Raw genomic sequence first — 24,534 nt, 5'->3', positions numbered from 1 at the left:
ACAACACATCACAACCATATTTAGTAAACCCTTAATATTACTCGATGCACCATTCAATCAAAAAAATGTGGGTCTGGTTTGGTTTTTGAAATTTTTCAATAATGCGTCTTAACTTTTTTTTAAAAAAATTCTAATACCCAAAATGATTTTCTAAACCGAACAGATTTAATTAATGAATCCCTTCCCAATGGTATGTTTGGGGTGTGGAACACATTAGCTATCTACCATCCGCTATCCGGTTGGGCAGTAAGGGTCAAAGAAGGGCAACCTACTTAAACAATTTCCAATTACTCGATTAAGAGTATTAAGAAAGTGTTTTTTAAATGAAGTATTATGAGGATTTTTTAAAAGTATTTAGAGGTGTTTTTAAAAACTCAAATGGAAGGTGAAACTTTCCGTTTCTAATTAATTTAATATTTTAGGAGCCGTAAATAAAAAAGAAAGAATTAGTGTTATTAAGGCCAGCTAACATATTTCAATGACTTTGAATTAGTGTTATGAAAGATTTAAGAAAATATTTCATTAAGGATGGCCATCGACAATCTTCCCATACTAGAGGCATTAATCCATAATATATTGAACACATTTCAACTTTCATTGCTTGAAAGGACTGATACAGAGTTCCACCAAAGTAAAATGCACGCGAATGAGTTACACAGCAATTAGACCAGAAAACATCATTCATACATTTATCAAACTAAATTCATCTTCTTCCTCAAGTTGAAAAAAAATACATTTCTCGTTCTAAAATCCCAACCCTCACACAAAATTTCAGCCAAGCCTGCAACCTATCTAGAAACCAACCTATTTAAGCTGTAAAGAAACTATGGCACTCTTCGTTTTTACTTACCCCCGTGCTTAGCTTTACTGTGAGACTGAAGTGCACCATCAGAACCGAATGCCCTGATACAACGGAGAACATATGGTCAACAACGTGCGAAACCTTCCATTTTCAGGAAGGTGATATATAATGACTAAACAATACCTGTCGCAGGACTTGCAAGAGAACTGACCACCGGATTTCGGGCTTTCTAACTTGGCAGCAGGAGTTTTACCAGTTTTCTTGGCTGGGTGTGGAGTAGCAGTATGGCCCCCCTTCTTTGAATCTGGCAAACAACCAACAAACAAATTCAGCACCATTTGAATGGACATATAATAGGGTGCACATCAAATTTTGAAGCAAATATCCACTTCTGAACCTGATCACTTCATAAATAAAAGAGTAAGGATAATAACTATCTGCAAATATAACATTGCTTATGCCTAACTGTTACTATGCAAAATAAATAAATGGTCAAAAGAGTTACCAGTCTTTCCAGGCGAAGCTAACTTCGCCTTCTTTGCAGGGAGGGGTGTTGACTTGGTGGCAGACTCATTCGACCTCTTCTTGGTTGGTTCAATCTAAAAGGACAAGAGGTCATCAAAATAATGATATCGATAATCGACTGAAGATAAAAATGTTAAAGCTGTCACATAAAACAGTAACAAAAAGATGACAATAGAAACTATGACTAAAAAAACCTTTTTCGGTGTCTCCTCATCACTGTCAGAGTCATCATCTTCATCATCAGAATCACCACCGTCAGCATTAAGCATTTCCTGCCATTCATCACAAATGTAAATGTCAGCGCTAAATCTCAAAAAACATTCCAAACCCGGATTGTTACACCACTAACTATCTTCACTAAAAATCCAGATTACGAGTGCTTCACATGATTCTTTAGACAAAACTAACGTAATCAAGATTGGTTGCCACGTGATTCATAGAAAACAATATATACTTCATACATATTGTCTTGGTGATAGGAATACCATTACAAATGGCCATCAAATTGCAATTCAAATACATAATGTGGATGAGAAGCCCATTTACAGAACAGGACACAAGGGCAAAAAATATGTATAGAATCTTATCGCCCCTGATTACTTTGTTTAAAAAAAATTTAAAAAAAAATTTAAAAAAAAAAAAAAAAAGACAACCGGCAAAGTTAACTGTGGTGTTCAAACAGGACCAGCTACAGAACTAACCATAACCAAGGATTATCACTCCCATAAAAATTAAATTGATTCAAATTTCCACCACGGAATCAGTTACATTGGTTCGATGCATGGAAGAATTCTCAAAAAACATATTAAAAGACAAAATAATCTCTTTTTATACTACCTCATCAGATTCATCATCAGAATCTTCATCCTCGTCAGATTCATCATCGTCATCAGACTCGTCATCCTCATCCTTGCTTGGTTCAAGAGGCTTCACATTTGGCTTCTTCAAAGAAGCGGCCTTTGCACCATTACTTTTATCTGAAATAGACTTCTCCTCCTTCTGACTAGGTTTTCCTGAAAGTAAATCATGACGAGATAAATGTAAGTAGAGTATATTTCCTACAGCCAAAGCAGTAAAAATATTATCATAATAGTATGCATTTACCATTTTGAGCAGGGGGCAATGCAAGTTCTTCATCCTCCGAGCCAGAATCAGAATCTGATATGAAATAACACACACTTAAGTTAATTGACATCTCAAACTAATATAAGAATTCAAAAGATAAATGCGTACAGGAACCTATGAAAGTAAAACAACTTACCAAAGTAACCATCCGTGGCAACAAGAAAAAGGAGCTGGTCAAGGAAAATAAAAATAAATTGCAAACTACAGAAAATAGAGTCGTACTAAAAGCAAGTGCCACCATGTAAAATAGCATTCAACTAAAAATAAGAAAACCATTAGAAAAACTTCAAAATTTTGGGTCAGCCATGAGGGGCTAAAAAGTACAATTTTCAATTTAAAAAATAAAATACAAACTAAAAAAGCATTGTTCCTATCAAACATCAAACAACGCAAAGGCTTTCTATCGTTATCTTAAGGGGAAATAAAGATTGTCAAATTCAAAAGAAAGGATATTGTTCTTGATCCTCCGCGAAAGCCTGGTATCCAGCACAGTAAACACTTCCACTCTTCCCGTTGTGGGAGAGCTCAAATTCCTTCTCAAACACGAGATCAAATGATAGCTGGGGAAACTTCTCTGCGGAGAGAATTCCCAGAACAAGCTTCTGGTCACCAATCTTCAAGAAAATAGTCACATTTTCATTCGCTTTGTCTTTCTTTATTTCGCCTAGAGTCGCCTGCATAGAAGCGTTTCATAAAATTATCAACATGGGTAGAGTTGTAACTAAAACAGGAAACTCAGAGGCTCAACAGGAAATTTAAAATAAAATAACAAAAACGACACCCACCTGTGACAGATGCAGATATTTTTGAATTCCAGGCTTCACAACAAGTGGCTTACCAGACTTGACTTCAACACCTACAATCCCAAAAACATGACGAATGTTCTCAATTCATAGACTCACAGATTAAATAACTCGTTACGGCTATAGGCAATCTAAAGATTAGGAGACAGATTCTTTACAGACAGCCACCACCGCCCCCAAAAAAAGAAATATGAAAAAGGAATAAGAGGAGGAGAAGAAGCTTAGTAGGGGGAACGCAAAGCATGGCATACAACAAAAGGTTACAACTCACACATACAATGCAACGAAAACGGGATAAACAAATTGGGATTACAAAAAAGTTAAAACGAGCAATATACGATGCAATCCGAAAACAAAACAGACGTCGACAGGATCAAAAGTGGAGCATGGAGAAGACCTGAATAACAGCGAGTGTTTCTAATGAAAAAACTAACATGATTTAGCTAAAAGAAACGAAAAACCAGAATAGCTTACCCCAAAACTCCATTGACGAGTAGGTAGAAGACGCTAGGGTTTAAGAAAAGCCCTGAAGAGCAAATGAAGGGTGACACAGCTTGAGGAGGAACGATCGGATTGGTGGTGGCAAATGTCTAAAGCATTTTATAAGGGAATTGCCGCCAGGTTTTAGGAGGCCTAGGGTTTCAAATAATCGAGCGGATGTCAGTGTGGGCCTGGGCTGGACTTGGAGGCCCAGGCGTTCATGGTTTGGGCTCAGCTCAGACCTAAAGCCCAATTCCTTAGGCCCATATACGAATTTTCTGCCGTATTTTCACAAATATTACATTAAAAACAGGCTCTTGGATTTGCCTTTCCTTAATTTTTTTAGTGCAAATATGAAGAATTATGGAGATTTATGGAGATTTGATCATCCAAACATTTTAAGTTAAAACCGCTACACGAAACAAATATCGTATCAATATTGAATATGTTCTTCATGAATTGCATCGATCATTCGAGCATAATCTTAATATTTTTTTTCGTCCAAACATGTATGAATCGCACCGAACCGAGCCGAGACAATTTGATGCACAAAAATTACGGCTTTCATTAGCTTGAAAAAACGAAGAAAAACACAACATAAGGGTTCCAAAATAATGATGTTTTCGTCCTAAAACAGAGAATGGAATGGCAACCTATGATAACATATTCTAAGGAGAAAATGTGAACTACAAACACTAATAAATAGACTCAAACGTACATAAATAATAAAACTAAATTAAACTCCCTCAATTTGTTCGAACAATAGCTTCTCGTTGTATGATCCGAACGCACTCCACACAAAAATCTCAGCCAAGATAGCAACCTCTGTATCTAGAGAAGAATTACATATTGGAGCTGCATAATAATAATATGTTGTTGTTTCTAGCTTCCTCTTCGTCTTCGTCTTCCTTTCACTTACCACCATGCTTGGCTTTACTGTGCGACTGAAGAGCACTGTCGGAACCAAATGACCTAAAAAACAGCAGAGGGAGTAACGTCAGCAACCTCAGTACTCTTCCATGTTAGACGAACACGACTCTCCACAATGGTATGATATTGTCTACTTTGAGCATAAGCTCTCATGGCTTTGCTTTGGGCTTCCCCAAAAGGCCTCGTACCAATGGAGATAGTATTCCTCACTTATAAACCCATGATCTTCCACTAAACTAACCAACGTGGGACACTCCCAATCCCAATAATCCTCAACATTCCATTGATACGCAAGTAATCCATAAAGACATACATACCTGTCACAGGATTTGCAAGAGACCTGGCCTGCGGATTTTGGGGTTTCTGCCTTGGAAGGAGTTTTCACGGGTTTCTTGGCAGGGTGGGGAGTATCTGTATGGCCCCCCTTCTTCGAACCTGGAAGACAAGTTGAGCACCAATTTGATTCAGTAGAGGAGCAATGGCGTGGCCGGACAAAGTTTATAGGCTACAAAGGTTTCTGAAGCTAGGCTAACATTGTGTGTTCAGTGCATAAACAAAGAGATAAGCTAACAGAACACGCCACTCTAGAGATGATTAGATACATTCAATGCTCAATACATAACAGCATGTTAAAATTGGGTTTAAATATTATTTTTGGTTTCTATACTTTTGTTCATTAGTCACTTTTACAAAGTATCCATTTTGATCATCATTGGTGAATTTAATGCACAAAAATACAAAAGAAAATGAGATGAAAATGATAGCCAATGAGTGTGCAAGGACCAAAATGAACAAAAGTTAAGAATACATGGATCACAATGAACATTCTAAACATACTAACACTACAATGAACTAAATTCTAAAATACACTGACCAAAGTAGTATTTAAACCCGAAAGTAAAATGCAGTTCAGTCAACAATGAAATAATGCTCATTAATGTTATCATGAAATAAATGAATGGTTGATAGAGTCACCTGTCTTCTCAGCCGAAGCTACTTTTGCCTTCTTGGAAACAGGAGTCTTCGAGGCAGACTCGTTTGGCCTCTTCTTGGCTGATTCAACCTACAAGAGGACACCAACCGATAAAAATGATGCTAAAAGAAGAAAAAATGTACAAGAATAAACATGGGTTTGTCAAATTTTCAAATAAACTGCTACAAATAGAAGTTCAACTAGGATTGAAACACACCTTCTTTGGTGTCTCCTCCTCACTTTCAGTACCATCATCTTCATCGTCAGAGTCACTGTCAGCTCCAAGCATCTCCTGCAATTTATCGATAGCACCATTAACACATATAAGGAACTTAAATCATCTAATAAAATCCTTGACAACCTATAACAAAGGATTCAACGAGTATAACGCCTTCACTAATAGACTCTAACAACCATCTAAATGAATAAAATTATAGGAGTCCACTGGGTTTCTATTTCCTCAGAGCTGTGTTTTGAAAAGAAACCCAAGGGGCACTTTTCAAAAAGGCACCAGCTATGAAATAACCTAATCACAAAATTGGGACTTCGCAGTAAAAATCAAACTTCGTACACATGCATTAACTCTCCCATGGCACCTGGGTCATGCTTCTAAGAAAAGCACAACCTTTCTAAAATCACCGCAACCAGATGTTCTAGAAGTGGGAGCGTCTCATTTAAACTACCTCATCAGAGTCATCATCAGAATCCTCGTCCTCATCAGAGTCATCGTCATCTTCAGAGTCATCATCCCCTTCCTCCTTGCTCGGCACAAGAGACTTGACTTCTGCTTTCTTTGAATTTTTTCCCACAATGGACTTCTCCTCCTCCTGGCTAGGTTTTCCTGAACGTAAATTTTAACTAGATATTAAGCACAGTGCCATGAATATTTCCTACTACTAATACACTATTTATTTACACAATCAATTGCATTTACCATTCTGAACAGGCTGCAATGTAAGTTCCTCATCTTCTGAGCCAAAATCAGAATCTGAAATCGGATAACACAAACTCAGCTCATCAATTTCAGAAACTCAAATTAGAATATGAAAAGATCCATCTGCAAGCTACATTTATTAATGTTTAAAAACTTACCAGAATACTCTTCAGTGGAACACGGAAGACAGGAGATAAAAGTTAAGGAAAAGGAAGGATACTATAAATAGATGAAAATGGAAAAATACTTAAAACCAATGCGATCGTATAAAATATTATATTCAGGCAGCTCCAAAATACGAAAGCATGCTGCTTGACTTGATCATTAAACCCAAACAACGCAGGAAATATAAATCCTCAAATTAAAAGGTAAGGATATTGTTCTTGGTCCTCGGCAGAAGCCTGGTATCCCAAACAGTAAATACTTCCACTCTTCCCGTTGTGGGAGAGCTCAAATTCCTTTTCAAACACTAGATCAAATGATAGCTGAGGGAACTTCTCAGCAGAGAGAATTCCCAAAACAAGCTTCTGGTCACCAATCTTCACAAAAATTGTCACGGATTCATTCGCTTTGTCCTTCTTTAGTTCACCTAGAGTCGCCTGCATAAAAATACTTCATCAATTTCTCTGCATTGGAAGGGTCGGTGATTCAACTGGGAAAATATACAAAAATAGCTACAGCAGTAACATCAGTACCTGTGATAGATGCAGATACTTCTGATCTCCAGGCTGCACAGAGAGTGCCTGACCAGGCTTAACTTCAACACCTAAAAGCCCAAAAAAAAAACATTATGAACTTCGAGTATTTATCAAATATGATAATAAAACATTATCATCTTAAGACATCACTCAAAAACTATAAGTTTGTGCTCCTCGAGACATCAAAACTAAATTCGAGAGGGTACCCTAGTTCGTACCCGCCCCCGCCGAGCTAAAAAAGAAAACGAGAGGAAAGAAGCTTCAAAGCGAAAGCCAAGCGATATTACGATTATGAAAACACGGAACAGACAATAGCATAAGGGAAATATGATAAGAACTTACCCCAGAACTCCATTGACAGTGGCGGAGGAAGAGTTTAGGGTTTTAGAAGTATTTAGGAGAAGAGGTTAACTGTGACACAGTTCAAAACAATACCAGGAAGAAGAAGAGTAGCAAATCAAAGGCAATTTATAAGGGAATTGCCGCCAGCTTCTTAGGGTTTCAAATCACGCAAATTTTTGTTCTGGATTTTGATGGGCTTAATTATAATGTATTGGGCTGGGCTGGGCTATCAAATCTTGTTATCCATTTATCCCGGCCCATTCAGCTTGGACTGTGTTAAACTTTCAACCACAATGGGCTGATTTAAACATAATTATTCAATTACCCCTTACATTTAAATTTTAAAATTTTAACAGGACGACGCGAATCCCCACAATAGTATAATATTGTCGACTTTGAACATAAATTCTCATGTCTTTGCTTTGGGCTTCATCGTCCAACACCTAACACCTCCCATAAATTCTCATGTCTTTGCTTTGGGCTTCATCGTCCAACACCTAACACCTCCCCTTGAACAAAGTACACCTCCCTTTAATCGAGACTTTCATCATCCAACACCTAACACCTCCCCTTGAACAAAGTACACCTCCCTTTAATTGAGACTCGATTCCTCCTTTGGAGTTTTAGTCATTTTTTACTGTGCTTTCGAGGAGGCTTGGCTCCTTTTTTTGGAACACCTCCCTTTAATTGAGACTCGACTGCTCCTTTTTTTGGAACACCTCTCTTTAATTGAGACTCGACTCCTCCTTTGGAGTTTTAGTCATTTTTTACTGTGCTTTCGAGGAGGCTTGGCTCCTTTTTTTGGAGTCCTTTGTTCGACATTTGAGGATTTACCAATCTATTGGCACAACTAAGTTTAGGGCATGACTCTGATACCATGTTAGACGAACACGACTCTCCATAATGGTATGATATTGTCTACTTTGAGAGACTTTGAGAATAAGCTTGCCTCATACCAATGGAAGGTGTATTGTTCGATTATAAACTTATGACAATTTCTTAAACTAGCGATGTGGGACCTTCATCGTCCAACAAAACCTATACAGAATCTCACGATTCTTCGTGTCGGGACTTCGTTCATTGAATCTTTATGTTTCAGACTCACAATTGAATTTGATAAAAGAAATTCACATAATTTCTACTCTTCACAGGAAAATCTTAGTTTCCACATCGAAACTATTATTATTTACATATTGAAAATTGAAAATTTCTGGTGTCGATTCCGAGCAAGCAAGCGAAGAACAGAGTTGCAGAAATGTTCCCTTTCCTTTGCTCGATCGAATTCCGGTAATAATCTAACCAAACAATTGCAAAGTGGAGATAATTCCAAACTTATATGGAATAGAGAATTTGAAGATGATTTTTCACAGTGGCGGATTGAAAATTATGAATCGATTCGATGTGTGGCGGTAACTAAATCTGGAAATCGATGAATTTGAACCAACTGAAACTGCTGGAACTCTTCGCGCTTTCTTTGGCTTGTGTCGAGCAGGACGACGATGGAGACGCTATTAAATCGTCGCTGTTCTTCGATTTTCTAGGGCACAGATAGAAGTTTCTCGATCCTAAGGCGATTAGCTTCTCCTCCTTGTTCAAGCCTGAGATTCGAATCATCATCTCGTTAGAACCACCCGCGAAATTCAAAATAAATGACGGTTACAAGAATTTGAGTTGATTATCGACTACTTACTTTCTAAGCTGAATTGCGAATAATGAAGATCGAAGGCGGAAGGATTTACAGTCGGCAAAATCGGCCGACGGCCTTCCTTCATGTATTGGCGTATGGTAGCCGCTACAAGGTCGGCGACGGTCATCTCCGACGACATCAACACCTGTACTGGCCCTAGGATACCCTGGATCGTCACGTTCAGGAGTAATTTCGTCATCTTCGGCCGTCCATTCAGCGACGCCGCTGATAAACCTAAATTCTTAAACGACAACAACTCCGGATCCGTCTTCGGCCGCCGTAGCGTCGTCGTCGTCGTCTTCAAACTCTCTCCGTGGAACGACGACGACTTCTCCGTAAGCTTCCCCTTCCGAGTCTTATCCTCCGTCCCTTTCCGGTAAGACCTAGGGTTCGGCATCGTTCCTAAATACGAATCAAAATTGAAAATGAGGCTCTGTTTTTGAAATACCTCAGTCGCCGGAAACTGAAATCGAGAGGTTCAGAGGTTCTAGGACAGCCAGATTTCCCGTCGCCGGCAAACAGTCAAAGCAGATAAGTGATGAGAAGAAGCAGAACCATTCAGCGCTGTGATTGATGATGAAGTGAAGCGCATTAAGAACTTATACTGAGATGAAGGCGATGACGTAGACAAAAACACAGGAAACCGACGGGAATATTCTCGTGAAGTAGACGGGCTATACCCGGTTGCTAAATTCAACGTTGGGCGCCTTGCGCTCTAGCCATCAGATGTGGACAACCGGCTATTGCCCGTAGTCCATTGCCTGATTGCTCAAATGACCAGGTTCTTACCGCAGGTCAGACCAGAGGTCGTTAGGGTTCGGAAGCCGTTGAAGAAGCTTGTAAAATTTACGTTTATTTATTTATTTATTTATTTATTATTATTTGGTGGAATTTTTAGTAGAATGATTTTATAAATATAATTTAGAGCGTATATTTAAATATAAATAAATTAATTAATAGTTTAGATATTTGATTAGCAGTTGGTCACGTGCCCTTCTGGTTGAAAAGCGTGCAAATAATTGGGAACCCACTCTCCCCTATCGGATTTCTATATTCTCTTCAATTGTCTTTTTTTTTTTAAATGTTATTTTATTTAAATAATAATAATAAAATAGTCTTCAACTGTTTAATTTTTACTATTATAAATTATTATTTGAGTAACAAAATGAAAAAATAAAATGTAATATGTTGTACAATTTAAAATATTAGACAATGTAAAAATAATTAATGTTTCGTATAAAAATTATACATAATATATATTTAAGGTGAATATGATAGTAATAAATTATTAATGATTTGAGATATTGGGGAAAAAAACAATGTGCAAAATTACATGTGTGCCCCTTTGGCTTTTGAAGCAAAGCTGGCCAAACATGAGAAATTCCAAATATAATTTCTACTTTATTTTATTTTTTATTCGTATAAATTATTTTTAAAATAAATTAGTTTTCCATTATTTTAAATCTAGTTTTGAAGGAGATTAAAATAAATATAAAATGCTTGCTCGTTAATTTACTAACAGAAATTTAATAAGAGAGAATAATATCAAATTAAAAAAGTAATGGAATAATAGTCTTTAAGTGGATAGCGATGACATTTTCCCATCGGTCACAATAGTTTTATTGGCTCATTTTAATTTTATTATAATTCACCTTTAAAATGTCTAGGTTCATTTAAAGCGTCCAGACAAGTCTTCATCATTAGTTCCTAAAACATATATTACGAGAGTGAAAATTTTAAATTTAATATATAGGTAAATATTAGATATAACAGTCAAAGCCTATTGCTAGTAAATATTTTACTGTTTGATTTGTTACGTACAGCCGTCAACCTCATATTTTTAAAATGTATCTGCCGTGGAGAGAGGTTTTTATAGTTATTTTGTTTCCTTTTCTTCCGGTGAAGCAAGATTTTAATTGCAATTCTAATGTATATAAATACAAAACGTCCAATTATATAAAAACAAAAGTTAAAAATAATTAATTTAAAAAGTCATTAGCTTTTATTTTTATATCCAATAAGTTAGTTAATTTTTTTAATTTATATCATAAAATCTATGAAATAACAGATTAATTAAAAATAATAATAATAATAATAATAACTAAGTTTTGCGCTTTATTCCCTATTTTCTTCCCTATCTTAAAAGTGGAATCGAAGGTGCAGACAAGGCATGAAATTTCAGCGTAATTTCGCGAATAAGGACGATTGGTCTGGAGGGGCACTGCCACATGGGTTGGACCTTCACACGTCAGCAACCACGTGTCATTTTCCATTTCATTTTTTAACACGAAATTAAAATGTTAATAACCAATTATCCATAAATTTTAATTAGTTTTGTCGTTATTTTCAGTTATAAAGTTGTGTACGCTAATACTTCATTAAAATGTCGGTAAAGTGGTGAGTTTCTTCATAATTATCGGGAGATATTTATGAATATAAAATTAATTTATTAATCGAGATGCAAATAGTGAATTGAAGACGTTGGTCGGGTGGAATTTGGTGTTTGTGTTTGTGTTGTGGGGTTGTCTAGGGAAGGCATAACTTATGTGTGTGGGCCAACCAATACCATTTGACACGTCATCCAATCTTGTCTCGGGTTTCGAGTCAATTTTTATATTACTCTAAAAGCGTATAAAAATAACTCAAATAATATGATCTTCTTTTTAGTTTAAACGATCAGAACATACGGGATAGAAGGTTCAAATCTTTTCGCCATACTGACAAATATTACTGTTTAGCAATTTTAAAAAATATAAAAGAGCGAGAATAAAACTATATATAATAAACTGAACCATATATATTATATACTTTGTTCTCGAGTACATCCAAAACAGATGTAGTATTTTACTGTTTATGATATATGACCATTTACTATATATGTCTTTTACCATGAATAGTTTTACTATTACAATCATTAAACACTGTTAATTCAACTTTTGAGTGATACGTCTACATAACATTAATGGCCGTTAAATCTAATTAAGTTTTGTTTAAATTTAAAGTAGTTATATAATCAAATGTAATAAAGATAATAAATAATTCAATTTAAAAGCATTAATCAAGCAGTTATGTCTATGATACATGAAAAATAGTCTAAAAGCATTAATCAAGCAGACGTGCAAAAATAGTCAACAATGTGGCAGAGAATGCTAATTAAGCAGACTATTTTGTTGACTTATTGAACAAGCTCTCTGTCATGATGAACTGTCACGACAGTAACTATAACATTCATGACATTATTTTCTTCGCACTTTTATGGCTACTTTTCTTCGGAATTCCTCAATGTGGTATAAAATAAAAATTTTAATTTGAGGAAACGGTCAAAATACGAAGGATAATTTTTGTTTTTTAAAATAAATTTGGTATGGATGGATGCAGTATTTCGGGTATTAATATAAACATAGTTAAGTACATATAAATATAGTGATAATTGAAGGGGGAGTAACGTAAGAAACAAGGGTGAACTAATTGATAAGCGTATGCTTTCGAGAGGTGGAGGGAGGCGGGGGCTGAGACATATACATGAAGAAAGAAAAACCCCCGACAGCTACGGAAGCGGCTGCTTGATAGGGCCGCGATTGGTTTCGATCTCTTACACACAGAGACGATTCAAACTCACAAATACTTCGATCCCAGAAATTGCAAATTCCACCTGCTCACCCCGAAACCGAAGAAATGTCTCTCCTATTCCATTTCCCCTATCCATTTTTCTCCTCTGCTTCCCGTTGTTTCCCCTTCTCAATCCTTTTTCCTGTGGCGCCCACCGCCCGGACCCACTCATCACGACGGCCAAGGCTTCCACCACCGCCGTCGCACTGCTCTGCCCACTTCTTTCCTCAGATGCCGTAGTGGGTACTGTTCTTTTTCCCTCTTTGCTTTCTTTTTGGTTGCCTTTTTGTCGTTTTATCTTTTCCCAATTTTTCAATGCTCATGATTTCTCTCTACTTATTTACAATTGAATGTTATGCCTAAGAGATCCCTTTAATCGCGCTTGTAAATCTAATCTATCCATTTTGTTCTTGTTCTGTTTCTTCTTCAAATGCCTCACTCTTTAGTCCTCTTAGCTTCCCCATTTCTGTATGTGTGTCTGTTGCACCTCTTTTGTGATAAAATTGAAAGAGGGAATGATTTCTGGTTGAACTATACAATGAGAGAGTTATTTTTGGCGTTCGCGTGATGCATTCATAGTTGATTTTGGTTCCTTAATGAGATTCCGGAGGAGAAGACAATGCTTTCCATCTTGTTCTTCCCTCCACGAAGTAATCCACCTATCAATCTCTATTGATTTATTAATGTGTTGATCATTCCAAATTTGCTGGGAACATCCACTCTCTGATTGTCTGCTTAGTCCTGTTCGTTATGTGAAGGGAGTATCATTTTTCTATGTTGTTGATATCTGTTGTGTGCCTTTGGTGAAACTATGTGTTCTTTCTGCCAATCATTTTACTGACAGTGAATTCTAAAAATTGTTATAGGTTGATGAAGATGAAATATATTGGAGACGTAGAAGAGGTGACGAAGAGTTAGAATGGTCACATAGTTCCACCCATGTAATTTTAAAGCTAGCTCAATGTTTTAGTGAGTAGAGCTTTGTTTGAATCTCCTTTTGTGGTGTAGAGATTAACTTCTAGAATTGTGACTTTTTGGAATTTACTTTTGCTGTCTCATTATCACCCTCTTGCTTACAAATTAGCTTGTGGTAAATGTAGCTAATGCTATGGTTGGACCACGATCATGGATCGGAGGAATCTTCAATCGCTCTGGCAATAAAAAAAACGATAAGTTTCAATACCCTTTGAGTCCTCGTCAGGTAATTAACGTCAATAATGTGTTGGTAGTCTGTGTACTGTGTCTCATTCATTGGCTTTATTTGTGTTGCATTATTCTACTAGTGGTATGGTTTGTAAGTGTGAGGAAAGCTTTACCTCTTGTGCGTGAAAAGGCATTGGCACCAATCAGTGGGACTGTAGTATTGTCTGCTTTGGCCCGTTACGTATCGCCGTCAGCCTCGCGGTTTTAAAACGTGTCTACTAGGGAGAGGTTTCCATACCCTTATAAGGACTGTTTCGTTTCCGACTAAAGAACAGATTTTGAGCTTTGCACATCCCCTTTCTCTCCACCTACCTATAGACCTTAGCTTAAGGACACGTTTTAGCTTCGTACGCCCCCTTTCTCTCCACCTTTCTATAGATCATGCATGTAATAGAACTAGAACCTTGTGTTTCTATCAACATAACTTTCTCCAACAGGTTGTAAGTTTATATCTCCACCCCTAACATCTGATGTAATGTTCTTAAAACAATATATTCTCATGTGATTGCGAGAATGTCTATATGCATGGATTATGGAACCTTATATTTGTTTGATTGATTCTTTTACGCCCTCAGTTTATTAATTTAAAACTCGTCGTCCCCTTTTCATTGGATGAGACGTTCTAATGTTCAAGTAAATATAGTTATATTTAAGACCATTTTTCTAATGGCTTGTTGATAGGGGTGTATGAAGGTTGAGCATGTATGTTCTAACATGTGATTTATTCTACCAGGAGGAAAGGCTTCAGAGGCTACAAGACCGAATTCATATACCTTATGATGAGATGTGCATTGAGCATCAAGTACTTACAAGATCCCGTTTAAGCACTTATGATGAGATGTTCTAACATGTGCATTAAGCGCTCTTAGATGAGTCTAAGCAACGAACTCACTGCATTTTTCGTCATTGACAAGATCCCGTTTTAGAAGCCCAAAACCTCGTCCTTGATTTGAGTTTTCATCTATTTGAATTTTGAATAAGGCCATCATTCATGTCTTTCATTTCTACTGCATGCAGACAGCTAGAAGTTTAACGTTTTCCCATTTATGCTTTGTTTTCATCATCTGTGAGCACAAGTAACCATCCTTCATTATTTATAGGAAGCTCTGAGGGCATTGTGGGATGTTGCCTTTCCAGATGTTGAGCTTAAAGGGTTGATATCTGAGCAATGGAAAGAAATGGGTTGGCAAGGTGCTAATCCATCCACTGACTTTAGGTATAATCCAAGCCACCATTTCAATGTATATTCTTTGTTGTCTTACCTCTTATTAATGGTGATAGTGAAGTAAATGTTGAGGCTTGTTTTAATTTTTACAAAGACTTAAGATTTAAGCAACCCATCTAAAATATAGTTTGAAGACTAGAGCTATCATAGGAGATGAGCAACGGTATTTGTAACAGCCCAAGCTCACCGCTAACAAATATTATCCTTTTTGGGCTTTCCCTTCAAGGTTTTTAGAACGCGTCATCTAGGGAGAGGTTTCCACACCCTTATAAAGAATGTTCTGTTCCTCTCTCCAACTGTTGTGTGATCTCACAATCCACCCTCCTTCGGGGCCTAGTGTCCTCGCTAGCACTCGTTCTTCTCTCCAATCAACGTGGGATCTCACAATCCAACTGTAACGCCCCTAATTTTCTTAGCCTAAATTAGTGGCGTTACAAATTGTATTAGAGCCAGACACCGGGCGGTGTACCAACAAGGACTTTGGGTCTCGAAGGGGGGTGGATTGTGAGATCCCACATCAGTTGGAGAGGGGAACAAAGCTTTTTTTTGTAAGGGTGTGGAAACCTCTATCTAGTAGACATGTTTTAAAAACCTTGTGGGGAAGCCCAAAGAAAACAATATCTGCTAGCGGTGGGTTTAGGCTGTTAGGTTAGATGTGAGAAGCATGCATGCAAGCGTGCTTAGAGAGAATGAGCGTGTGAGACAGTGCAGTGCACACACGTGCGTACATCTGCCGAAGATTGAGGGAGGAATTCATTTTCTTCTAAATGCATTACACTTTAGTGAATTGGTAAAAAGAAACTGTTCATATGTTAGCTGAATACTGTGTTTTTTATACTTAAAAATCAAATATTTTCTCACAGTTGGCTGCTTTTCTTAGGGGTTGCGGTTTCATTTCCCTTGAAAACTTGCTGTTTTTTTCCAGGACATTTCCGGTATGTCCTATTCTGTTGTATCACTCCCACAATGAGATATTCCATGTTCTTGTTTTTTCATTTCCTTAATGCGTGAGTGAGTTATCACTAATCTCATACAAATTCAAAATGAAGGCATCTTTTCGTAGGTTATTATCGAAGGAAGGTGGCAATCGAGCAACTTGGGAATATCCGTTTGCTGTTGCTGGCATTAACATATCGTATATGTTGATTCAAATGTTGGATTTAAAATCAGGTATGTATCTGCATTTTTCGACTCGAATAGTTCGCTTTAATAATGGGAATGATCTCTGCAGCAGGTCTTGTTACCATGAACCCAACAAAATATGTACAAAACCAATAACAAAGAACATGATTTTAAAGCCTTCTCGAAATCAACTCTGTCTAATACGTTCCCATCCCAGCCACTAAAAATTCTTGTCATCTCATCTCTTGTGTACAGCAAAGCCAAAGTGTATTCCAGGACTCAATTTTATGAGACTATTAGGAGGTACTGACTATCCCCATCCATCATTTTGGTTTTTACTTGGACATATCACACATGTTTTCATTACTAAACTTCTGTAACGCTCACACAATACACACTGTTAACTCGTAGCAGAAAACGAAGAAGCATTCGACATTCTATTCTGCGTAACTTTCGAATTGATGGATGCTCAATGGCTTGCCATGCATGCTTCCTACATGGAGTTCAATGTATTCTCTCCTCTCAATCTCACACACACTAACACTATCGTCATCGTCGTCGTGTACCCAAAACTTTTGTTGAAGCTTTTGATACTCGTGATTGTTACAGGAGGTCCTGCAAGTAACCAGAGAACAGCTGGAAAGAGAGCTATCTCTAGAGGATATTCACAGAATAGAAGACTTACCAGCTTATAATCTGTTGCTTCTGTAGTTACGTTGTCCCTGAAAGATTGTATACTGAACAATGGCAGCCAGTTTCAGAGAGTGCTTTGAGTTTGAACTTGAAAACCCACCATTGACCACTGTATGCATTATTATAGAGATCATAGAAAATCATTATGAAGTTAATCTTAGTTTTTTTTTTTTTTTTTTGTATGATTTTATACTCTTCGAAAAGAAGAAATAGTGATGTATAAGACGCCGTTGTTGTAAGTTGTCGTGACTATGTATTGTCATAACTCTCGTTTAGTTCCTAACTCTTGATGATTCATATTCTCGTTTATTCATAACCATTTTGATTCATTTAGTCGGGAACAGGGGAAGAAGTCTATCCCAACATCTATCTATAGATATTTATGGTGGTACGTGACTGGCTAAATTGAAAAATATTAATTAAAATATTAATTTAATTAAAGTAATAATAATAATATGAACTGATTAGTGAATTAAACGTAATACAACACTAATTTCCTCACTAATTAAAGCAGAAGATTAAGGCAGTGATGCTGTATTATTATATAAATATATATGCAAATGCCTTGAACTCAATCATCTAATCTTCTTTCTTAATTTCATAATAATCTCTTTATTTGGGCTTTAATTAAATTAATGTGAATTATTTATATAAATATTTGCTTGCACTAAAACGTCAAATTAAAACATTCCTTATAAGAGTATGGAAGCTTCTCTCTAATAGATGCGTTTTAGAACGTATTTAAAAAGTTAAGGATAACACAGGAAAATAGTGGGCATGTGTTGGGGTAGCGATGTTTGTGGGTATTGAGACACGAAAGTGATGAAGTTCATTAAATAGATTACGTGGCGTTTAATTATGTGGGGTTCGAGTTTTGAGAAAGTGAATAGCAATTTTGAATTTTGTGTATGTTCATACTTATGAAGTGGATATAGCATTGTCTTTGGCACTCATTAAAGATATCATCTAAAAACAAGAGTATACTTATAGGATATGTCTATACCTAATTTTTAATGTCATCAACCATATTCATCATTGCCATCTTATACAATAAATAAATCAATATAATCTATGCACTTTTACCGTTCATCATCATTACAACACCCCTATTAATTATATATAATTATTCCAATTCCAATATAATCCATATTCAAATGAGAACGATTCCATGTTGGGGTGACTGAGTCTAAGACGAAACATGATCTATTCTTACTCCTAGAAGCGAATAATAGATAACGTAGTCATGTCATAAAGAATGCAGTGGAATGTTAGTATCATTAGGTACAAGTTTTAGAGTGATTACTCCGTGAAATTGTCTTAAAGTGATCAAAGATTCAAACTTTGAGTGGAAAATACATGTTGGGTCTTTATCGTTTAAATTAGAAACATTTGTAGCTTTGTTTTGGGCGTTTTTAAATTGAGTGGGACGAAGAAGTCATAGTCGAAACCGAGTTTTATAATCTTTTATTAAAAGGGTTAGGAATTAGGATTTAGTTGAGAGTTGGAACCAAAATCACAAAGGCCATGGTATGATATCAAACACTATGGACCCACTACGAACCATGACTTTGCACACGAAACCAGAGACTTAGAACAAATCTGTGAGAATTTTCAATAAGATTTAGCAACAAAAATGATGGGTCAAGCAATCAATCAATCAATCATTCATTCATTCATTCATTCAAAGGGAGAGTCTTTCCTTCGTTCTTTAATGCTCTCAGTTGGAAAATGTGTCACAGTGTTCATACAAACACAACAGTGATGGTTCAAACAGGGCACAATTCTATGAACTCTCTCTCTGTCTCTCTGTCTCTCTCTCTGATCTCTCTGGTCTCTCTCTCTCTCTCTCTCTCTCTCTCTCCCTCTCCGATCTCTCTGTTTCCCTCTCCCTTTCAACAAGCCTGATGAGTAGCAGTCAGTGAGTAAGTAAGTAACTAGTGTATTCTATGCACAAGCACCACCCCACCACTAACCAAAAACAGGGGAAACCAAAAACAGGGGATTTCAGGCATGGATGCGGCTGAGATGAACAACTTTTAACATCTGGGTCACACACTAAAACAAACCACAAACCAAGAACAACAAGAACATGAAGAACAAGAAGAAAGGAACAGTCCTTTCCCCCATGCTAAGTTCAGAAAAAGCAGGTAAGATCCAACCGAAAGTAGGAATTTTTTTGGGTTTTTGTTTTCTTGGGAGGTCAATCAATGGATGATGGAGTCATAAAAAAAGGAGGGTTTGGTTTTAGCCACGACGAATCATGCCAGTAAAGTAGTTGAAGTCGTGGTGCTGCACCCTGAGTTGCTTTAACCAAGAATCTGCCACGCTCAAAAGCGACACCACTCGTTCTTGGTCCCGCCCATAATTCCCTGAAATCCACACGTCTCCTTGCATCTTGTATGTCGCCAAACCAAATGCCGGCAGCGCCATTCCTTCCCCTTCTTTCCTCTTCCTTTCTCCTCCACTCTCAAATTCATCCTCCACGTCCATATCTACATAAATCCATTCAGTTCACCCATTTCTTCACTAAATTAACGCATAAAAACGCCATTTTTTGTACCTTGGAATGAAGATGAAAGCGTGTGGTATGTCAGGAAGCATGTTGATAAGTCCTTTATGGTTCTCCCCATTGGAATATGGTAAATTGGGTACCTGAAAATTCATCCTATTAATCATCCAAACCTCACAAAAACAGAGACAGAAACAGGGGAAAACAGAGAGAGACAGAGACAGAGACAGAGACCAAGCAACAGCCATCCAACTCGCTGGGGAAAGATCGACGCTTCTCAATGTCATCAAGCCAGGGAATCTTCGAGCCAATCCATTGATCTGAAAAAAAACACCAATCCATTATTCTTCCTTCTATTCAAATCTCAATCCAGAGAAGCTCAAATGTTAATACCTTATCCATTAATGGAACCCTTCCATAAGGGGTTGATCTCTCGAAATACTGAAAGTAAAGGTATCCCAATCTGTCACTAAGATGCAGAGGGCTGTCTTGCTCCAACAATCCTCCCTCTTCCGATGAGCTTCCGTCCCATCTCCATTGTTTTTCACTTTCACTCTCATCGCTGCAAGAATCGCTAAACGAATCCCTTGCTTCACTGTCGCCGCCGCACTCATCCCTACAAAGGAATCGGGAATTCATCATTTGGGGGTTTCTTTAATGGATCCTTGAAAAAAGGGTAATCGTACCTGAAACCATTGACGGTGGAATTGCTAGTGAAGATTTGAATTGCAGAGAGATAGGGAACATAATATTGAACAAGGGTCTCGCCGTTGTTGACGTCGATGGGAACACCGGCACCGTAAGCGCTCCATTCGTCGTAACAATTCCAGAGATCGCCGAGAGTGAAATATTCAACCTTCTCTCTCTCCCATGGATGCCATAAACGATTCAGATTCCTAATCTCACTCTGAGAAAAAGAAAAACAGAGATTTTCAAATAAATCCAAATGGGATTGAATGAATTAATGAATGAAAGCGACGACAAACCTTGGGCAAGAATTGGGAATTGACAACCGGCGTTGTGCAATGAAGAAAACAACCCAAATTGGATTGCATTGACCCTTTGTCAAGAATCATAATTTTGGAGGAGAGGGAGAGAGAGAGAGAGAGAGAGAGAGAGAGAGACAAAGTTTTCAGAGTCTTCCCCTCAACCCTGAGAAACAGAGAGGTTTCCCAGAAAACAGAGCACACCGAAAAACAGAGCACCCAGAAGAAAGACAGAAATGGAAGAGAGGGAGAGATTATCGGAGCTGTTTCTTGTTCCTTCCAAAAATGAGATAAAACCCAAAAACGTGTGAAGAATTTTCTAAAATTAGAAACCCAAACACCAAATTTGAGGGAAAAATCAAACTCTGCTCCTTTTGTTCTTGCTCTGTCTCTGTCAGATTGTGAATGCTGTCGAACCACCAACGAAGACCTTCTCTTAGCGCCGAGAATTCAGCCAAAACCCGTAAGCAAAGCGAAGCGTTCCTCTGCTTTAAACTAAACCGTAAAGGAAACTCAACGCACATCAACACGGGAGTCTTCAACTTTATTGGGTAATCAAGAAAACACCCATTTCCTCAAACAGTCGCAGCAATTCGATTCAAGCCACCCAAATCTTTAAGCTAAATCAACGCAGATCGGACAACGAAAGCTCCGAAAACGAGATCTTCTTTGGTAGCAAAGAACAGAGCAAGAAACAGAGTGTCAAATTTTAAAGCCACGAGGATTCTAGACTTTTCATTTATGGGATTTTACCACTCCTTCCTCTCGCCCATGGAACAGAGCACATCCGGTAATCCGGTCATCGCCTTCCAATTAATAACCGCTTTTAATATATATATATATATATATATATTATATAAACATCAAGGGGTATTTTGGTCACTTTATGGCACAAAATGAAGCATGTGGTCTTTGTATATTTCATGTCCATTTAAAGGAGAAAAACAATTACTTTTATTAATAATTATTTGGTCATTTTAAGAAAAGGGTCAATGTTAAAAATGAAGGCATGTGGCTAATGAGACTGCATTTAATTTAATTAAAACCTTATAAAATTAATTTAATTAAAAATAATTAAAGAAAAAATCTTTAAAAATTGGTAAAAAAATAAATAAGTTATTAAATATTTTTATAATTTAAGTTATTAAAAAATAAATATATTGGGATACTAAAACAATTCTTCAAGGTGTTTATATTGGAATACAATCTTATCATTATTCCTCACGAATCTGTCTTTCGGTTCTTAAAATGCTCTTTTTAAACCCTAAAAAATGTGATAACCACAACCAAGCATAATAGAGAATAATAATTATATAAATAAATAAATAAAATTCCATTAAATATTAATAATTTTTTAAATACTAAAAAAAAAAATGAAACGCTGAGCTGAAGGCTGAATTATGAGATCCCACCTCGATTAAGAAGCGTTTTAAAAACTTAAAATACTTTTATTATTAAAAAAATAAATATAAGGCTATTTTTTAATTTTTTTAAGAAAAAGAGGGCGAAGTGCAAATATTTATGAGTTGGGGGGCTTGTTGGCAAAACCACGAGTTGAAGTAATTACGACATGTCGTTAAAGTTTCCAACTCCGTTAGTTTTGGAGGGAATCTAAACTTACCGAGGAAAATAAAGTAGAAAGTAACCGTCCAATCACTGTCTGAAACGTGGAAAATATGCGTACCAATTATTTGGTAAATTTGTGAGCACATCACCCTTCGCCACGTTGGATATTTTATATATATTTTTTAAATGTTAAAATTAAGTGGGAAAATGATAATTCAGTAATAAAAAAATACTTTATTGACTGAGTTGAAAATATCCTTTATATTTTAATCTGGTGGAATTGGCATATAAAAAAAAAAAATATATCTGAATATTAAAACGTGCCTTTTTAATTAATTACAAAAATTTATATATTTAAATATTACCTTTAAAATATAGATATCCACATTAAATGTGTCACTATTTTTTATTTCTTTTATATTTATAATCAGAGATTAAATATTTGCAAAGAACCAAATTAAACCTTTTTTTAAAATGAGATGGAACAAAAGTTAAATAAAAAATTAAATTAGCATTTATTCTACCGCATGAAAAAAAAATAATACTCCTATTTCCACGTGGAGCCATTATCTACTATAGGAAATTTAAAAGAAAAATATAATAGAAAATAAAGCACTTTTAGAAACCCCAAATAATAATTAATTCATTGACACGAGATTTAATAACCCTGTAAAAAAAAAAAAAAAGATAATTAATGGATAATTGATAAATTTAGAGATATGCTTGAGAAAAAAAGCTGCCACGTGTCATATCATCTTCTTCCTTTTTACTAATTTTCAATTAATTAGTTGAAAATAAATGGTATTGTATATGTAAGAAAATAATAATAAAATATTCTATGAAATCACAGGTTTTTCTAAATTATAAAATATATTTTTCATATTTTTATTTTAAATTTACAATTTTCATAATTAAAAAGTAAATGATATTGTGTATTTATGAAAATAAAATAAATATTTTAAAATTTAAAATGCCATAAGGTTTTATAAAAAAATTAAAAAAATTATTCGATTGTTAAAGAATTCAATTTCATATCATGTGAAACGTCACATTTTTATTAAACAACTAATTAAGAAGAAACTAGCGAACTTAGTATAAACTAATTAATAATGTTCTATGGAATTAATTATTAAAATATCTAAATATTTGTTTTTAAAATAACTAATTTTGTTTTTAAATACATAAATATTTTTATTCGTAAAATGCTTTAATTATTTTGGATTTATATAACAGAACTGAAAATTTAATTGTTTTGTATTTATGACGTAAACTATAAATTTTTAGGGAAAATAAATAGAAAGAAAACAAAGCTTAGTGCCATAAAACAATAAATTATAAATAAAATAAATAAATCAATTAAATATACAGCAAACCGACTCTATGTTCACCCTTACTAAGTTATTACCACCAGTGACGACGAGTCTGAGAAAGATTCAAAAGATGACATCGAGGTAAAGCTCATAGCGGTGTCGTTGAATCTAGCCGTGAGGATTTTGAGCTCAACTAAAATGTTGGTGAGAGCGGAAAAAAAAACGATAGACATAATGACATCCATGACTACAGTGAACTAGTTGTAGCACACCTTGTTGGACTCATCGATGACCTTATATGTTAAGAATGAGAAATAGAAATAGAATTGATTGATATTTATATCATTTAAATAGGATACAAGCTAGCAACTAATATTGAAATTTGGACGAGGAAAATTGTGAATTTAATAATAGAGAATTAAAATGTGTTAATTTTAGTTAGGTTAGGTTGAAATTTAAGAATATGTGAATTAAATTATTAAAGGGTCACATGTTGAGGTAGGCAGGAGTGCAGGACCAAACATTATAACTTTAATTTAAAACAAAGGAATATATTTTTTTTTTTTTTTTTTTTTTTTTTAATAATAAAACATATTTTGTCGGTGGGGAAGAGAGTTTATTATTATAATAAAAGAATGTATTATATTTAAAAAATATTCATAAAATTTATATGATTTACTCTAATAAAAAAAATACAATTATTTTATTATTAATATATGGACGAAAACTGTTTATCCACGTCTCATAGATTATTTTCAAAATTTTTAATATTATTTTTTAAATTTCATGAGAGTATTTAAACGTGGTACTAACAATAAAAAATATTTTTAAATTCTTTTAAATAAAAGTTTAGAACTAAGTTAAAAAAAAAAAATTATTAAAAATATTAATGAAACTTTAAAAAACTTAAACCCGCTCCCAGTAAAAAAGATGTTTTTTAGAATCTAAATTAACCCTCTGGTTCTAAATTTGAAGTTTTTAGGATTGATTTATAAAAAAAAAAAAAGAAATA

The 24,534-nt window shown here is 35.6% G+C and overlaps 5 protein-coding genes across 8 annotated transcripts; 1 reads left to right on the top strand and 4 right to left on the bottom strand.

Annotated features, from left to right (window-relative positions):
- Nucleotides 1-572: 572 nt before the first annotated feature.
- On the bottom strand, nucleotides 573-3,853 carry LOC111777607 (histone deacetylase HDT1-like). Its single transcript, XM_023657279.1, has 10 exons — nucleotides 3,730-3,853; nucleotides 3,238-3,308; nucleotides 2,906-3,126; nucleotides 2,589-2,602; nucleotides 2,432-2,485; nucleotides 2,165-2,340; nucleotides 1,522-1,599; nucleotides 1,308-1,401; nucleotides 986-1,106; nucleotides 573-903 (listed from the first exon to the last, which is right to left on the bottom strand). The coding sequence occupies exons 1-10, from the start codon at nucleotides 3,740-3,742 to the stop codon at nucleotides 843-845; spliced, it is 903 nt and encodes a 300-aa protein (XP_023513047.1). The 5' UTR covers nucleotides 3,743-3,853; the 3' UTR covers nucleotides 573-842.
- A 427-nt stretch (nucleotides 3,854-4,280) lies between these two features.
- Nucleotides 4,281-7,760, bottom strand: LOC111777606 (histone deacetylase HDT1-like). The gene is made up of 10 exons (XM_023657278.1): nucleotides 7,613-7,760; nucleotides 7,268-7,338; nucleotides 6,951-7,171; nucleotides 6,731-6,744; nucleotides 6,573-6,626; nucleotides 6,322-6,479; nucleotides 5,856-5,930; nucleotides 5,641-5,728; nucleotides 4,983-5,100; nucleotides 4,281-4,707 (listed from the first exon to the last, which is right to left on the bottom strand). The coding sequence occupies exons 1-10, from the start codon at nucleotides 7,623-7,625 to the stop codon at nucleotides 4,647-4,649; spliced, it is 873 nt and encodes a 290-aa protein (XP_023513046.1). The 5' UTR covers nucleotides 7,626-7,760; the 3' UTR covers nucleotides 4,281-4,646.
- An 893-nt stretch (nucleotides 7,761-8,653) lies between these two features.
- Nucleotides 8,654-9,969, bottom strand: LOC111777605. Its single transcript, XM_023657276.1, has 2 exons — nucleotides 9,303-9,969; nucleotides 8,654-9,210 (listed from the first exon to the last, which is right to left on the bottom strand). Exons 1-2 carry the CDS (start codon nucleotides 9,694-9,696, stop codon nucleotides 9,026-9,028), a joined length of 579 nt encoding a protein of 192 aa, XP_023513044.1. The 5' UTR covers nucleotides 9,697-9,969; the 3' UTR covers nucleotides 8,654-9,025.
- A 2,775-nt stretch (nucleotides 9,970-12,744) lies between these two features.
- LOC111777604 (ELMO domain-containing protein A-like) lies at nucleotides 12,745-17,464 on the top strand. 4 transcript variants are annotated; one of them, XM_023657275.1, is made up of 10 exons: nucleotides 12,745-13,151; nucleotides 13,775-13,849; nucleotides 14,009-14,109; nucleotides 14,845-14,913; nucleotides 15,212-15,327; nucleotides 16,217-16,271; nucleotides 16,386-16,506; nucleotides 16,714-16,761; nucleotides 16,870-16,967; nucleotides 17,068-17,464. In XM_023657275.1, the coding sequence occupies exons 3-10, from the start codon at nucleotides 14,017-14,019 to the stop codon at nucleotides 17,167-17,169; spliced, it is 702 nt and encodes a 233-aa protein (XP_023513043.1). In that variant the 5' UTR covers nucleotides 12,745-13,151; nucleotides 13,775-13,849; nucleotides 14,009-14,016; the 3' UTR covers nucleotides 17,170-17,464. The 4 variants fall into 4 exon arrangements, with proteins under 4 accessions (XP_023513043.1, XP_023513042.1, XP_023513039.1 ...); XM_023657274.1 differs by having other exon boundaries at nucleotides 13,775-13,877; XM_023657271.1 differs by lacking the exon at nucleotides 12,745-13,151 and adding an exon at nucleotides 13,220-13,558 and having other exon boundaries at nucleotides 13,775-13,877.
- A 1,321-nt stretch (nucleotides 17,465-18,785) lies between these two features.
- LOC111776733 lies at nucleotides 18,786-21,464 on the bottom strand. The gene is made up of 6 exons (XM_023656063.1): nucleotides 20,647-21,464; nucleotides 20,347-20,567; nucleotides 20,054-20,276; nucleotides 19,895-19,980; nucleotides 19,712-19,803; nucleotides 18,786-19,643 (listed from the first exon to the last, which is right to left on the bottom strand). The coding sequence occupies exons 1-6, from the start codon at nucleotides 20,734-20,736 to the stop codon at nucleotides 19,396-19,398; spliced, it is 960 nt and encodes a 319-aa protein (XP_023511831.1). The 5' UTR covers nucleotides 20,737-21,464; the 3' UTR covers nucleotides 18,786-19,395.
- Nucleotides 21,465-24,534: the final 3,070 nt, after the last annotated feature.

This window comes from Cucurbita pepo, chromosome LG16 (assembly GCF_002806865.2).
Source record: "Cucurbita pepo subsp. pepo cultivar mu-cu-16 chromosome LG16, ASM280686v2, whole genome shotgun sequence".
Classification (NCBI taxonomy): Eukaryota; Viridiplantae; Streptophyta; class Magnoliopsida; order Cucurbitales; family Cucurbitaceae; genus Cucurbita; species Cucurbita pepo.
This window is presented reverse-complemented; position numbering and strand designations above follow the sequence as displayed.